This window comes from Ostrea edulis, chromosome 1 (genome assembly GCF_947568905.1).
Source record: "Ostrea edulis chromosome 1, xbOstEdul1.1, whole genome shotgun sequence".
NCBI lineage: Eukaryota > Metazoa > Mollusca > Bivalvia > Ostreida > Ostreidae > Ostrea > Ostrea edulis.
Window position 1 is genome coordinate 72,572,867 of NC_079164.1, and position 18,484 is coordinate 72,591,350.

The window sequence follows — 18,484 nt, forward strand, 5'->3', positions numbered from 1 at the left end:
ATAGAAAAACAGTCGGGCTAAGGCTACACTATTCCAGTACAAACTTTGTACCATGAAAACATTCATTAAATCAGAACATGAAAGACTAGTTTCACCAAACCGGAAACAGCCACGGCGTAGTGGATACCTGACACCATTAAAATCATGTTATATATGCATTCCTTCTGATATTTCCTTGCGAATACTTTCTGTTGTAATTAATGCGCAATCTTGGTAAATATATCACTTGTTTGGTATACGTCCAGTTGAGAATATTTCATTCATATTAAGATCTCAGCAGCTGTAGGTGAAGTACTACAAAATTAGACTTATCCTTAGCGCCCAGGGTAGTAGCACTGAATGTTTGTTAACGTGTCAACGTCTGCCGCGATACACCATTTTTAAAGTCATAGCTGAAAGATCCGGGATTCTCACTTCTAGATGATGAAATATTGCCTTTATTTATCGGCTGGGAATTGCGATAAATGTTTTTATTTCCATTTTGAAATGGTCAGGAGAAGCTATAACGACCTAATTGATAATGAAACCTGTCATTGAGTCAAATGCTCTCTAACGTGCTTTATACCAGTTGATAGACCGGTCTTGACACACTGTTTCTGACTAGGGATTACTGTTTACCTGATCAGGATATAGGACTCACGGCGGGTGACCAATCGACAGGGGATACTTACTCCTCCTAGGCGCTTGATCCCACCTCCAGTATATCCAGTGTCCGTGTTTGCCCATCTCTCTATTTTGTATTTCCTTATTGTTCTTTATCCTCACCTTTTCATCTATTTGAAGAATGAAGTTCTAGACAAATGAAATTTCCCCAAAGGAACGCAACCAGGTTAAGGCCTTCCATAGTAAAATGCACGATAACCAAGGGGTGAAATTGCACCTCAAATTCACAGGTATCGTTATACTTGTTACGGTTAAACACCGAAACGATACTACCCATATGTTGATTGTGACTGAGCTACTGTAAATTTCCCTCATGGTAATTTCCCGTGACGTCAGTTAAATAACACGTAACACTTTATTTTTGGAAAACAGCAAGAGGCCCTACTTGTGAACAAAAGTTCACATTCATGCGTGTAACAAGCTGAATTTTTATTGATATACAGTGAAACTTCTCTAAACCGGCCATCTATCGGACCGAATAATGTATATAATCATTTGACAAGATGTGTTTTCACATATACAGCTTATCACTTGATAACAGTAGTAATCAACGACAAAATATCATGACACTTTCCCCGCGATACAACAATCAGAACATGTACGCTGTGACGTACGTTTTCATTGTGACGTCATATGGTGCAAAGTGCACAGAGATACAGACTGTGGACAAAAGTATTCGCACGATTGCGTCATTTTTCAAACGTTTTTATCGAGTATCATACATTGCGGGTTATCTCTCTTTCCACAGACATGAGTTATCCTTTCACCGATGATGTATTTAAAAAGTTGAAAGTCAATTATGTGACGTAATGATGTTTGTGGTCGTCTGCAACTCTGTTTCTACATGCAAGGTAGTGATTAGAAAACATGGGTTGTAAACATAGGAACTCGGTATAGGCTGCTAAGAAAACATCGTACCATTAGTTCAGAGTTGTAAAAGTTCCGGGGAAGTTGGAAAATTATTAAGAATTCCTATATCAACTGTGTATAGTGCTTGGAATAAGTTTCGAAAGCGAGGTACAACAGAAAATTAACAAAGAAGTGGACGAAAGAAATTAGTGACTGCACGTGCAGAACGGAGACTTGTTAGATAGAGACAGTTGGAGAGAAAAATACCACAGTCGGACGTTACAAAAAATATAATGAAAATAACAATGCAAATATTTCGAAGGAAACTATTTGGCAATGTTTAAGACAGAAATGGATACTAGATATGTGTTTGTATTAAGAAAATACGGTCCGAGTTGCCAATCGTGTAAAACGTGTGCAATGGTGTGCGGGTAAAATAAACTGGAACGTGGGAAATGAATGGAAAATGGTAATTTCTTCTGACAAGCGCAAGATGTTCTTTGGGAAATACCATTGAGTATATATATGGAGAAGAAGTGATTTAAATATTGACTGTCGGACGGTATTCCCCCCCCCCCCCCGAAACTGGTTAAATATTAGGGGATGCATTACGTGTCATGGCGTTATTACTCTTTGCAGAGTCAATACATATAGCAACATGAATAACTCTGAACAATGTGTAGATAACTTGTGGCCTGTACAGCAAAACTCTTTCAAGATGACAATTATCTGTTTATGGATGACCATACACCTGTTTATTGATCTTGTCTTTCAACTAATTACAAAATTGACAAACAAATTCCAGCACTGAAGTGGCCCACACAATCGCCTGATGTATGCCCCTTAGAAAACATTTGGCTGGTAATTAAAAGAAAACTTCATATCACAGTTGTACATTAAATTCTGGTGATGAACTGTATCACAAAATTCTGGAAATCTGGACTTCATTTACCGTAAATTATACAAAATCTCCATGCACCCTTCCACAACGGGTGCGCCAAGTTCAAAAGGCCTGATGGTATATTACGAAAGAATTAAGGTACTTGACATTCTTTTATTCATTTTTATTGATTATTGATAGAAACAAATTGTTTATATACAATATTTTGGCATTTACAAGTTATTTGTCCTGTTCAGACACTTTAAAAACATTTTTGTTTACCGTCAAGCGTTTTCGATAAACAAAATGGCCACCATCGTCCGTGCGATTACTTTTGTCCATAGTCTGTACATTTACAGCACTGTGGTTTTTCTCGGGTAGCCTTAACTGCGCTGCGAATATTAAACATGATTATAAAAACACAAAATCATAAAACATCATATCAATATTACGAAGGGTTCTATCTAAAAGCAAGTTTAAAAAAAATCAAAATGGAGCGTTTCCGCTCACCAAACTGGCGATTGGGAGAATGAAAGTTGAACCAATTGATTTTGAACTAAAACACTCATCTGTCATTCTAAGTTGTGATTAGGCTCAAATGTATTTCATTTCCCGCACTTCAATTCCAGGACATGTAAAAACAAAAATAGTGCTTTCCTACAACATGCCTTGTCGGGCACCTTCCTTAATGACAATAACTTGCATCATTGGTAAATCAAATGATTACTCAATCTTTTTGAAAATTTAACGCCGGATCCGGTTTTCATTTCCGTGCGAATATGTTGTTAATCCTTCCTCACAGACTAGTTGGGAACTCTCTTCAGTGTTGAAATGACAAAGCATGTATTTCGTTATATGTTCACAGTTGTTTGTATTATTCCTAGGTAAGTTATCATATCACGGTTACTAAAATTTAATGATATGTTGTGAAATAGGAAAGTAAACATCAGTCATTTGGAATTAAAGTTTACGGATGGGCCGAGGAAGTGCCGGTGATGCAGTACATCTCAGGGAACACAGGGAGATTCACGTCCCCGGGTTATCCTGGAACCTATCCCAACAACGTCAATTACACCTGGATTCTCACAACTGGATATCTCACAGCAAATGTCACCTTTACATTTGACAACTTTGATATTTATAGATATCGATATGAACCATGTACGGACGATTACCTGGAGGTGAGATACATGCATCTGAATTTATTTCTTATTCATTGCTAACTATTAACTTTATTGGTGTTCGTCATAGAATCATAATCTTTATCATCAGGGTATATTTTAGTGGAAGTCGATACACAATATCTAAAATATAATAATTCTCTACAAAATACACTTTTTCCATTAAGGTAAGAAAATTAGCGTCGTATTTCAGTATTAACATGATATATGTTGAAAGGCAATGTACCAAATCGTTTACAAATTGATCTCCTGTACTATAGAACACAATCTAACATTGTATATAAACCTGTAAAAATTCACATCAATATAACGTAAAGGTTACTAGATTTGTCAGGTAAGCGCCTTTAATCGTCCAAATATCATAATTTGACTGCGTTTTTGACTGTCGGTCTCAATATAATTAACTCATATTGGAACATGCCATACAACATGTTTGGGTTTATCAATTTAATGAACTCTTTTCTTAAACTACCTTATATTCACAAAAATCACACAGGGACATAAATATAATATTTCATTCCTCTCCAGATTGTCGGCTCCTCGAGTATGTTATCTTTGCTTTTGGAAAAAGGAACACAAAAATAACCACTTTAAAATCACAAATGAAAGCGAAGATAACGAACAGTGGTCAATCTAATAGCTCCTATAAGGAATACAAAATAAAGAGTTGAGCAAAAACGGACCCCCTGGAGATACCAGAGGTGGAATCAGGTGTCTAGGAAGATTAAGCATTTCCTGTTAACTGGTTACGTCCGCCTTAAATCCTACATTTATGTCTTGATCAAGGTAAACGGAGGGATCCGTAGTCAATATCAGTGTACCAAGAACGACTGAACAATCGGTATGAAACACGTCAGACAGCATTTGACCCAATGATAGGTTGCATTCATTCATTCCTATTCTATTCATTCATTGCATTTATTCCCTTCGGGAGTTCAAATCCACGGCTTGCCAGTCACAAAACGGGTTGTCTACTGTCTGCGTGATGGTCCTATAAAGTGCCCTACCGACGAAATCGAGGGGACTTTAGATTTGCGCTCCGTCCGTCTGTCTGTCAGTCCAGTTTTCCGCACTTTTTTCTCTGTTCTTGCAGATATTTATTTTATATGTGGTATGTCGCATTGCCATAACAAGTTACAAATCAAGTTCGAATTTTGTCTCGGTCCGTCTCTCCGTCAGTCCAGTTTTCAGCACTCTGTTCTTGCAGATATTCATTGTATATTTGGTATGTTGCATTACCATAACTACTTACAGATCAAGTTCCAGATTTTTTTGGTTGTGCTTGCAGATATTCATTTGATATTTGTTACATTGCTTTTTCATAACAAGTTACAGATCAATCTTGAATTTTGTGTCGGTCTGTTGATTTTTCACTTAGTTATGGCCCTTGGATTTAGAAAAATAGCATGAATTATGCGTTTTCCGGACTTATTTGGTTGTGCTTGCAGATATTCATTTGGTATTTGGTACATTGCTTTGCCATAACACATTACAGATCAAGTTTGAATTTGCTCTCTGTCCGTTGATTTTTCACTTAGTGATGGCCCTTGGACTTAGAAAAATAGCATGAATTGTTAGTTTATATCCAAGTTTTTTATCTTTTAGATACGAATTAAGAATACTACACTCATTAAAACTTCTAGCATAGTAATACAACAATATAACTAAATTATTCATGATTATCTACATGTCATAGTTTATTGACTTGGTTAAAAATCTAAACCTAATTATAAATTTGTCTTTTTTCTTAGTCTAGTCTCTACTCGAATAGTAGTTGATTTCCAACCATTCCTATCCTGGTTCCCCATTTCTCCCTTTTACCATAACCTACATAATGAACTTTGAATATTGTTGTGGTACAGTAATTTTTGCAACCGGTAGGGGACTATGTATTGTCATGCAATACTCACATAATGCTTGTTTTTATACAGGTGTATTTCGTGTTAGTTTGATGTTTTAGAAAAATGTGAAATGTATAATTTTCCATTTAAATACTGCTTTTACACTTTCTAGATCTTCAACAATAACAGCAATTTGATTATGTTGGTGGGTACCGGTAAAATATGTTATGTTCTTCTTTGTTTCACTCATCCGAACACAAATATTCCTATAATAAGTATTTCAAAACAATATAAGAAAACTAAGAATTGAGTGTGTTGAGCGCCTATCAACCAATTTATTCGTCATCTAATATACAAACATCACTCGACTTTAACAGCGAGGAAATGGAAGTGGACACCTTGAGAAGTAGGTCCAATACAATCTTCAAAATGTAAAACTTATACGGTACCAATTTTGATGCACCAGATGCGCATTTCGACCAATAATGCCTTATCATTGATGATCAAGCCGAAATTTTGGAAATCCGAAATAACAATAAACTTGTAAGAACTTAAAGGAAAAATACGGTGCCAAAGACTGGAGCCAAATTCGTCTAAGGATCAGAGGTATGTGTATATCAATAATACGGTGTAAATGTAATTGTCCTTTTAAGATGCATACACAAAAGAAAACAACCGTGTTCCAACTGGCTGATTGCGCGTCGATTACCAATTTACCTTGGCCAGAACCTTATATACCTGAACCAAATAACTATCATGCACTTTTGCATATTAAAATAGTTCCTATACTACAATTGTACAACTTATAGAAATTTATTTATGTTCTTCATTTCACTCATCCGAACATAAAGTATATCTATATTAAGTATTTAAAAGAAACTAAACTAAATATAGAGTGTGTTGAGTGTCTATAAACCGGTTCGATTACAAAGAATAGGTAAAGAGTAACTTGAAAAAGGAAATAAAGATATCACAATCAAGATTCAATGTAAAACTTATACGGTACCAATTTTGATACACCAGATGCTTATTTCGACAATGTAACTAAATGTGTATCATGCAATATGTCAACCTACGTATCCATCTTTGAAATTTTCCGAACGCCATCTACCAAGAGCCTTAAAGAGTCTATCTATAGAATCTGTGAATATTGTCCTATTTATAAAAGGGAACTGCTCTAAAAATAAACTCATTCGATTGAAAGAAGAAGACCTCAGAAAAATATTTTTTTTCAAGACACAGGGTATAATTTGTTACATGTATCTGTTCTAGCCACAAAAACAATTTTGCCCTATCTAAACACACTAGGTAAAACAATATATTTCGATCTGCGCACCGTGTCCTTGAATCTTGAATCTCTTTAATTTCTTTCCAATGAAAATAACTACATGTAAGCTGAAATTACAAAAAATACTTAAAATATGAGTATGTATTTATATATAGACTAATTAATAAAGCATTAACACAATGATCTGTCGAATGAAGGTTATGATATATATTTATATTGCCCCATTAAGGCTAATTGAAACGGTCCAGAATCAATCAATGCCCCATCAAGGCTTGGTCATAATACCCCTGAAGGTTAAATCCCAATGCCCCATCAATGGTAAATCACAATGTTCCATCTAGACTACTTTACAATGCCTCATCAAAGCTAATTTGCACTTCCCCATCAAGGCTATTTCATAATGCCCCATCAAGGCTAAGTCATAATGCCATATCAAGGTATGCGTAAAAAAGTTAGATGTTGTTAAGGTCGCGCTAATTAAGTATATATTGTCGAATAGATATTCATGAGAAACACTTCAAAAAATCTGAAAAGTCAATGTACAGTACTAATATATTATTCTGAAACTGTGGTTCAGTACACACGCTCTGGCATGAGAACCTTTATCTACAGAAAAGAATAATGAGGCTTATGATATTCCAGCTAATCCATAAAATCTCGAAACTCTCCGGAAAATGGTTGAACCAGCATAGGCCAAAAAAGTGCGGACTGCCACTTGGGTACAATAAGGGTACCTCTTGCTTTACACAAATTAATTGTTAATTACTCATACACATTAACAGGAGGTGCTACCAGGAAAGGAATGCGCATCTTGTCAAGATGTCCTATCATAAGGCTTCCTAGAGTTGCGTCTCGTAGCACTGCAAATACATGTAGCTTGCTTGAGCTCTGAAACATCATCATTAATTGGGTCATCCTAATATTCCTTAACAAAATCACACCCATATTGATCGACAATACGATAATACAAATCATCAGTAATTGGGTCATCCTAATATATAGGGCCTCGCATGAAATGCGGTATGCCCTATAGTAATCACATTGTCCATCCGTCCGTTCCTCTGTCCCTCAACACTTTCTTTGTGGCACGACAACTCAAACAGTTTTTATCGTACAGTTTTCAAATTTTGTGCAGAAATAATCTCCAATAAGAGGAAGAAGCCTATAGAATTGAGGGTCATTTCACTTTGTCTGTGTGCCATGATCTTTGTTATTATGAACACTTTCTTTGTGACAATAACTCGAACAGTTTTCATTGTACAGTTTTCAAATTTTGTACAGAAATATTTTACAATAAGAGGAAGACACCTATAGATTTTGGGATCATGTCACTTTGTCTGTCTGTCATCATATCTGTTATTATGAGTGCTTTCTTTGTGACACGATAACTCAAACAGTTTTCGTTGTACTTTTTCAAATTTTGTACAGAAAAACTTTAAAATAAGAGCAAGACACTTATAGATTTTGGAGACATGACACGTTGTCTGTCTGTCATCTTCTTTCTTATTATGACCGTATCTTTTTACCACTGTCGAAGGGAGATAATTCAATTTGGATTATGATATGCATTGTATTAATATAGAAAATCTACAAAAAATAATTCTACAACAATTTGTATATAAGGTAAAGATAACGAACAGTGATCAATCTCACAACTCCTTACAAGCAATACAAAATAGATAGTTGGGCAAACACGGACCCCTGGACACACCAGAGGTGGGATCAGGTGCCTAGGAGGAGTAAGCATCCCCTGTTGACCGGTCACACCCACCGTGAGCCCCATATCCTGATCAGGTAAAGGAGTTATCTGCAGTCAAATCAGTGTGTCAAGAACGGCTTAACAATCGGTATGAAACACGTCAGACAGTATTTGACCCAATGCGAGGTTGTATTGACGAACTAAATCGTTATAACGACCATAGAATTTGCAAAATGCTGACTTCAATCGAGACTGTTGAAATCCCTGTACCATCAACTTGTTTGTATGTGTATATTTTTGTTTTTTAATGTGATATTGAACATGTATATTGAATTAAAACACGTCATTCCCAGTCAACAACTTTCGATCGGGATCAGAATACAAAATAAAATTTCTTATATCCGGTTGCAAAGTGAACTGCTTCAAGAAATTGAATTATGTAGTAATTGCACGTTACACCTTAGAGAACTGTTCCTTTTAATAAAGAAAGTCACAAAATATATACACAATCAGTGTACCTGATTTATTACTGTTACCGAGATTTCGTCGGTGAAAATCTCGAAATGACGTGTATCACTGCGCTTGTTGACGGTAATGTCCACATTTTCTACGTGAGTATTTTTTGCATTTGCTTATGCTTTTTTTACGCATACATGATATGTCTCGGCTAGGAATAATGGAAACTTTTTCACATATGTATGTAAAGACATATTCTATTTATTTCTATTTTTGATTGGTTGATTGATTGCGGTTTTACGCCATTTTGGCAATCTATTTTTGAAATTGTAGAACACTTTTATCAAATGGCAATGTGTTTGAAAACGCTTAGAGTCCCGATGTCAGAATTTCCTTTTCCAAGACATCAATATGTCAAATTCCTAATCCTTTTCGAATAGTATGTACCATATTTGGTACCATTTATCCATTTTGAATCCCTGTTATAATGGGATTTAGTTGCACTGTTGTGTTTGAGTGGATGAGTGTGTGTCAAACAGAAGTAATTTAAATTTGCATCAGTCTCTCATAAATATGCTTCATGGTTCCTTTTTCACAAATTTGCATTCCAATGTATCTTTGAATATTATTAATTCTAACATATTCACCAGCCCCAAATATTGCTATATCAAATACAGATGTAGAGTCACTTCCCTCTAATAACCCTCAGCAGACCGTGTCAGTTTTCTAGTCCTGAACAAAATCAAATGCATATTTATCGACAATACGAAAACAAATCTGTTCTTTAATTGCTTTAAAATAGAATTCAAAACATCAACTGCCAAGTAAGCATTTGTATTGTTTAGTAAATTGATAGCTTTCGTAATGTCATTCCCTCTATACGTAGTCTGGTACATTTGTCTCCACTGTTTTCAATGTCAAGTTGATTTAACTAACAAATTTCTGTCATCTCGGGACCCGTTCAAGTCTATCAAAAAAGGTCTAAAACATCTATAGTGGTAATTTCGTCAGAAGAATCATGCATAGGACCGGGTCGTTTGATTTGTGAATCCGCATGAACTCCATGCTCTTCAGCGATGAAGCCCCAATTGAACTCGGTCATAGATGCGAATTGGGAACAAACATGTTCCAACTACTTGATTGTTCGTCGATGAGCAATTTACCTTGACCCGAACCTTATTTAACAAATAATTATTATGCCCTTCCGCGTATTAGAATAAATCCTATATTACAATTCAACTTATAGAAATTTATAAACGAAATCCAACGAAGGAAAACCTACCGAAACAAAACCAAATCGAAACAAAACAAAGCGAAACAGATCGTATAACGGAACTATTTTAGTTATAACAATGAAAAACGGTATCCTGGGTCCCTGTAATGTAAGTGAAATTCGCCTCCTCTTTAATGTTGACCAAAATTTTAAAAAGCGGTTTACCAGAACCTTGTCATTTCATCATTGACAGAGGTGAGGTGTTAGCAAGCAGAGGATGGAAACGAATAGCGATTAAATGCCCCTTCTCGTGGATTAACATCTTAAACGAACATGTATTTACACATAATGCAGTGTATACATGTACTTACATTGTTCATGGAATTTATTATATATACATATGTATATTCAGCATTCAGTAATACGATCATACATGGAGTGTTCTATATATATAGTCAACTTCCCACATTTGTGTAGCAATATTCCATTATCACCTGCATATGGTGTTTATATATCTCAACTGATTCGATATGCAAGAGCTTGTTCTGGGTATAGTAAGTTTTTAAATCGAGGTAAGCTACTGATAGACAAGTTGATGGTACAGGGATTTCAACAGTCTCGATTGAAGTCAGCATTTCGCAAATTCTATGGTCGTTATAACGATCTAGTTCGTCAATGCAACCTCGCATTGGGTCAAATGCTGTCTGACGTGTTTCATACCGATTGTTAAGGCGTTCTTGGCACACTGATTTTGACTGCGGATAACTCCGTTTACCTGATCAGGATATGGAGCTCACGGCGGGTGTGAACGGTCAACAGGGGATGCTTACTCCTCCTAGGTACCTGATCCCACCTCAAGTGTGTCCAGGGGTCCGTATTTGCCGAACTATCTATTTTGTATTGTTTGTAGGAGTTATGAGATTGATCACTGTTCGTTATCTTCACCTTGCATATAAAACAACGATAATTCGTGATGTTATTAAATCAACAAATTGAACATCCTGTGTTTGTTTATCATCTTTTAACTAGCAGAGACGGGATGACTGCAGCTCTCCAATACTAAAAAGCCAAAGGCTTGAAATAGTTGATTTCTAATTTAACTATTGGTATTCTATTAGTTAGATTAATATTGAGATGACCTTTTGATTAATCTCAACATAAATAATCTGTTAGCCTTTTAGCTATTTCATATCTTTTGAAATAAATTTGGTAATTAGTCTTACTTCATCAACTTCATCTTAGCATATATTGGTTCCGTTTCAATCTGTTTTTGCTGTATCATTATGGGTTCAACACATGTCCACAGGATGCCGGTAGAACTTACATTTTACATACATCGATCACAAATGTTTCATACACGTGACTCGTTTACTTTGAAATTTGAGCTGATCTTGGGAGAATAAGACACTTTTCTTATCCAATTATGTTTTATTATAAAACGTCATGATGAAAACAATGTGACGTCATTTTTTGCAAACTTGTAAAGACAATGGTCACCGTTACTAATCAAGAGTTTGTAGTCATTTTCGATTGACTGTAATATTTTAACAACATTCAATATTGCTCTAATATTTTGTGGGATTGTTCTCTATGAAAGGTGAATATGACGAAGAGAGATAAATCTAATAACTCCTATCAGCAGTAAAAAATAGAGAGTAAGGCAAACGCGGACCCCTGGATATATCAGAGGTAGGATCAGGTGCCTAGTAGGAGTAAATATCCCCTGCCGACCGGTCACACCCGCCATGAGCTATCTAATATGGATGTAAAACTTATACTGTACTAATTTTGATGCAGCAGATGCGCATTTCGACAAATAATGTCTCTTCAGTGATGCTCAACCGAAATGTTTGAAATGTTTGAAATCCGAAATAGGAATGAAGTTTTAGAGCTATTATAGAGAAAAACAGCGCGCCAAAAAAGTGAAGTCAAATTCGTCTAAGGATAAGAGCTATGGATGGAGGATATAATCCTTAATTTTGAAATGCATTTCTAAATTATATCACGGCAATTAAATATACATCCGTATTTTCAAGCTACTAACGAAGTACTTAGCTACTGGGCTGTAGAGACCCTCGGGGACTAACAGTCCACCAGTAGAGGCCGTCACTAAATGAAATCCTTTGAAACTGTGAGCTTTCGGGTTATATGGGGCTTTATATTTGAAATTATGTTTGGACACAAGTATAGAAGGAGGAGAATATCTGATTATATTAAATTTGAGACAGCGGTGCAAGAATGCAGGAAAAAGGCCTCAATCGTGCGTATTTTTTTGTGCCGTAAATCAAAGGTTTTATAAAGGGTGGATCTGCAGCTTTCTGATCTCTCCCAATATTTTATTAAGTGTGCTACAGGTCTGCAGCTGCATATACAGATAATAATGGAGAATTGCTACAGAAATATGGGAAGTGGACGATGGAGAAGATGAAGTCATCCAGTTTGTCATTTGTTGAATTGTTAGTTTCGCGTTAATAGCTATGTTCATTAACATATGTAAGGATGAAGCAGATGTGGATTTTGGTGATTTTTCTAACTATATTTGATATTGATGTCTGAAGCTGTAGGTTTAAAAAAACAAACACTTTCTTTACTATACATTGTATGGATTGCAAACTGCACACACACACACACACACACACACACACACACACACACACACACACACAATGCAAATAACACTGTCCAAAACAACGCATATATTTGTTTTGTTTATGAATGTAAACATTTGTAAGTATATTAATGGGAATATTCTATTAACACCATCGTTCGTAATAGATTACAGAGCAAGAACCATGTTGTTTTGTTGCCCTGAAGAGATGTGGTGATATTGGACGATTTAACATGACGGTGACGGGTAACGTGATAAGAATAAAATTTGTGTCTAACGAACGCGATACAGCAATGGGATTCTCACTCCAATGGAAAGGTAAATAATGTATTTTCACTTGACTACATGTAGATCGAATATTCTCACGTTAAGGTGATAGAGGAAACATAAGCAGATGGGTTTTGTGTTTATTGAAGTATAATGCATCATTTGTAGTCGCTCTACCGAAATCGAAAAGTACGACAGAGACAACTACAAAAACAACTTTAGTACGAAGAACAACAATTGTAACATTAGGAAGAACAAGAACAATACCAGTAAGAACAACAACAACACCAATAACAACAACAACAACAGTATCAACAACAACAACACCTGTAACAACAACAACATCAGCAAGAACAACAACATCAGTAACAACAACAACAGGTAAAACTACAAACAGAACCTCCTATTCCACGATGGGTAATAATATCAAGATATAGTTTAGAAGCAGATGATATTCTTTAATCTGTGATTTGATGAATAATTTTTCGTAAATTTAGAAATTTTAGAGGTGTCAGCATAGTGAGTTATTCTGAAAACATATGAAATTAGATATGTTGGAGCGGTAGATCGTTATTCAGAGTACAATTTGATTTTGAAAGTGAAAGTACATTTATTCATATGTCATCTTTTTGTTCATTACTTATTCGCTCAATTGATTTGAAAGATCAAGTGAGCTTTTCTGATCGCTTTTTATCCGGCGTCTGTATGTCCGTTTCTTTGTCTGTCAGTCCGTATTTAAACCTTTTTACATTCTCGACTTCATCTCCAAAATCACTTGGCCAATCTCAACCAAACTTGGCAAAAACATTCATGGATATAGGGCTTTCAGGTTTCTTCAAATGAAGGGCCATACCCCTTCAGAGGGGGGATAATCACAAAAAGAAGGGTTTGGATAATTTTAAAATCTTCGTCTAAAGCCAGGAGAGCTGAAATTTACAAGAAAGCTTCTTGCCATAGTGCAGATTCCAGTTTGTTAAAATCATGCCCCCGATGGTAGTATGGGGCCACAATAGGAGAGCAATGTTTTATATACAATTATATAGGGAAAATCTTTTTAAAAATCTTCCCAATAACCACTGTACTAGGAAAGTACAAATTTATATGAGATGTTTTGCCATAGTGCAAATTCAAGTTTGTTAAAATCATGGACCCCAGGGATAGTACTACTTCTTCTTGCGAAAGGTGAAGATAACGAACAGTGATCAATCCCATAACTCCTATAAACAGTACAAAATAGATAGTTGGGCAAACACGGACACCTGGACAAACCAGAGGTGAAATCAGGTGCCTAGGAGGAGTAAGCATCCCCTGTAGACCGGTCACACCCACCGTGAGCCCTATATCCTGATCAGGTAAACGAAGTTATCCTTAGTCAAAATCAGTGTGCCAAGAACGGCCTAACAATCGGTATGAAACGAAACATAAGAGGAATATTAAAATCTCGCATTTCTCATCAATGTATTAAAACAAAATCACGTACCATCTATCCTTCTGTGTTTAGTAAACCAGAAGGGATAAAAGAATTAGATAGGTTACATGAGGAAATTGTCTTTGTTTGTAAGGTTCATTATTACAACTGTATTTTAAACGAACTTGGCATTAATTCCACCTTTGGTAATCATACTTATAATCCAACTGCTCTTTCAAAAGATGAAATTCTTCAAAACCATGCTTCAGTTTTAGACACATTTAAAATCCCAGTCAATGGGTCGAATGAATATGACTTACCGTACCTAAACTGGATTCCCAAACTTCGTAAAACCCTTGCAGTGATCTATCAAGCCCCTATCTTTGTTCCTCACGACATTATTAACAGCTGTGAAGGAGAAACTTCAAACGTATTGTGCGACTACATTTGCCAGAAGTGGTGTTAATCAAATGTGGATTCTAAAAAATTCTAAAGAACTTTTTGAAAACTTGAAATCGCAAAACTTTTCCCAAATCAATAACATCAAAACCTATGACTTTTCAACATTATACACGACCATTCCTCACGATAAATCAAAGACTATACTTTTTGACATCATATATAGTTGCTTCTTTAGCAAAAAATGGAAAAAGGAAATATTCATATCTAGTGATCAGTCATTCCCAACCTTACTTTGTTAAACACCACTCTGATTCTACGCACAAGTACTCTAAAGTTGAAAAAAATTTATGCTACAGTTCCTCAATGACAATATCTTCGTGGTCTTTGGTGATCAGGTCTTCCAACAGTCTGTTGGAATTCCCATGGGCACGAATTGTGCTCCTTTGTTAACTGACCTGTTTCTATATTCATATGAAGCAGAATTTATTCAAACACTTCTACGTGAGAAAAAAAAATATGTTGCTGTGGCCTTCCTTTCGACATTTACATATATCGACCGCGTTTTATCTATTAATAACTATTTTCATTCATATGTCGATGCGATATATATGTATTCCCGTGAGTTCGAAATAAAAGACAACACAAAGTTGTCCACTTCTGCTTCATACTTAGATATTTTATTGAAAGTAGACATTATAGGCAAACTGACAACTCAACTTTATGAAAACGGGATGATGTCAGCGTCTCCATCGTCAACTTCCCATATGTATGTAGCAATACTCCATTATCACCTGCATATGGTGTTTATATCTCTCAACTGATTCGATTGGCAATAGCTTGTTCTGCGTATAGTCCGTTTTTAAATCAAAGAAAGCTATTGAAAAACAAGTTGATGGTACAAGGGTTTCAAAAGTCAGCATTTCGGAAATTCTATGATCGTTATAGGTATAACGATCTAGTTTGTCAATACAACCTATCATTGGGTCAAATGCTGTCTGACGTGTTTCATACCGATTGTTAGACCGTTCTTGGCACACTGATTTTGATAACGGATATCTCCGTTTACCTGATGAAGATATAGGGCTGATAGTGGGTGTGACCGATCGACAGGGGATGCTTATTCCTCCTAGGCACCTGATCCCACCTCTGGGGTGTCCAGGGTTCGTGTTTGCCCAACTCTCTACTTTGTATTGCATATAACAGTTATGAGATTCATCAGTTATCTTCACCTTTCATCCGCTCGTACACTCACTACATCAAATTTTAATTAGATTGCTAATGCAATATACCAATTGAATTCACGATCCAAAGCAATAATTAAATATATTTCTATACATCCACAACTGCATTTTGGGTACATACAAAGACTTCTCTGCGGAACCTAAATTCGCTGTCCTTAATACGGTCATAAAAACTCCACCGTGTAGGGATATCGATTTTATATGAGCGTTCGCTTCTCAACCAGAGGCCTGACTTCAATTTTCGATTCTGGTTCATCACCCAAGCTATGATGTTTAACACAGATAGTGACAATTCCTTCAGATGTTCAACACAGATAGTGACAATTCCTTCAGATGTTCAACACAGATAGTGACTGTTCTTTCGTTGAGTGCCCGGTATTAGAGGTGAAAATCACGAGTCTTTTGGATATGACGTTAAAACCAGCGGATCCTTCTCATAATAGTCGTTTTCGCGATAAATAACCCTTACTGCCAAAACCCTAAGCGCCATGGAGAGGTAAAAATTGTGGTACTTCACCTACAGCTGGTGACGTCTCTATCGCAATGAAATATTCTCAAATTACGCGTAAAACAATATAGCAAAACATATAAATACACTTTTCAACAATCGAAACGATAGACACCTGATACGACATGTACATATACGTTTGGTGATCAAGCCCCGCTTTTATTGTTTATGCTTATCATAAACATTCCATGTAAATGCACATCTTGAAATCCTAAAACTATTTTTCGCTTTTGATAAACTATAGTAAAAGACAACACAGTATCGTCCATTTATGCTTCATACTTAGATATTTTATTGAAAGTAGACATTATAGGCAAACTGACAACTCAACTGTATGATAAACGGGATGATTTCAGCTTCTTCATTGTCAACTTCCCATATTCATGTAGCAATATTACATTATCACCTGCATATAGTATTTATATCTCACAACTGATTCGATACGCAAGAGTTTGTTCTGCATATAGTCAGTTTTAAATCGAGGCAAGCTGGTGGTACAGCGGTTTCAACAGTCTCGATTGAAGTCAAGAATTTGCAAATTCTATGGTCGATATAACGATCTAGTTCGTCAATACAACCTATCATTGGGACAAATGCTGTCTGACATGTTTCATACCGATTGTTAGGCTGTTCTTCGCACACTGATTTTGACTACGGATAACTCCATTTACCTGATCAGGATATAGGGCTCACGGCAGGTGTGACCGGTTGACACGGGATGCTTACTCCTCCTAGGCACCTGATCCCACCTCTGATGTGTCTAGGGATCCGTGTTTGCCCAACTATCTAATTTGTATTGCTTATAGGAGTTAGGAGATTGATCACTGTTCGTTATATTCACCTTTCATGCTAAAACATAATTACTTAATAAACAAATTTGGAATTGCATATTTAATATATTGAATCCTATGTAATTTGTGTTTATTTTCAATAAAACAACTCCTACCAACACAGGAGAATTGACATCAACAATTCACACGAGCACAACGCCAATAACGTTCATTAGCTCGTCCTCGGAAATCCAGACCAGTGTCTCCACCAACGAGAAGGAAAAGGAAGACTCTTCTACGTCACCAGTGGTTTTTACGGGGACTCCAAGCAATGAAAGTAGTACAACTCCTGAAGACACAGGTACATGTATATGAAATAATGTACAATTTACTTCAGAATGTCGATTATATTGTGAAAGGGACAGATTGAGTTGCACAATGTAAAAGCGGTTTATAGAATGGTGAATGGCGGGCGGGTGTCCTTGTAATAGGGTACCCACTTTATGTAATCAACTCCTCTCACACCTCTAACTTGACGTTCCTCAAACTGTGTACATTGAAGATGTGCATCTGCCATTTACAAAGTGATAAGACATCTTTCGAAATATTTACGTGTAATTGAATTTTTAAGCATGTCTTGAATAGATGGTACCTATTTTTGTAATCACCTCTTACAGCATTTATTTGACATCCTTCAGACCCTGTACAGCTGTTATGGAAGTATTTAAGATGTGCATGTGTCATTTTGGGTGATCGGACGTTCTTTGAAAAAATTTAGTTTCACATCATATAGTTGAACTTTGTAATTTTTAAGCATGATACGTACTTTGTGTAGCCATCTCCTCACAGGTTTTACTTAATATTTTTCAGACCTTGTTCATTATAGATGTTATAAAACATTTAAGACATGCTTGTGGCATTTTAAAAGTGCTTCCATGTTTTGGAAAAATTCTACATTTGATATATCTTTTTCCCAGTATGTTTTGTACTGCTGTCTCTATGATGTATAATATATTTTAAAACAACCCGGCGATTTCTGTTCTTAAATCGAATTTTGATATAACACAGATAATTTAGCAAATGGTTATAAAATGGATCAAAATGTTTATAAGGATTAACTGGGGCAATTTAAACAGAAATACGAATTTTTAAAACAGATTGTCAGATACATTCACAACTTAATGATGAATGTTAAGATTTGTTTTAAAAC

At 35.9% G+C, this 18,484-nt stretch overlaps 1 protein-coding gene across 1 annotated transcript in view; it reads left to right on the top strand.

Moving 5' to 3' along the window:
• Positions 1-2,653: 2,653 nt before the first annotated feature.
• The window catches only part of LOC125682541 (mucin-17-like), a 36,804-nt gene continuing 20,973 nt past the window's right edge, over positions 2,654-18,484 (top strand). The window contains exons 1-5 of the mRNA XM_056144330.1: positions 2,654-3,276; positions 3,359-3,573; positions 12,846-12,996; positions 13,114-13,362; positions 17,459-17,635. Of these exons, the coding sequence (XP_056000305.1) occupies positions 3,234-3,276; positions 3,359-3,573; positions 12,846-12,996; positions 13,114-13,362; positions 17,459-17,635 (835 nt within the window). The 5' untranslated portion in view covers positions 2,654-3,233. The remainder of the gene's footprint in view (positions 3,277-3,358; positions 3,574-12,845; positions 12,997-13,113; positions 13,363-17,458; positions 17,636-18,484) is intronic.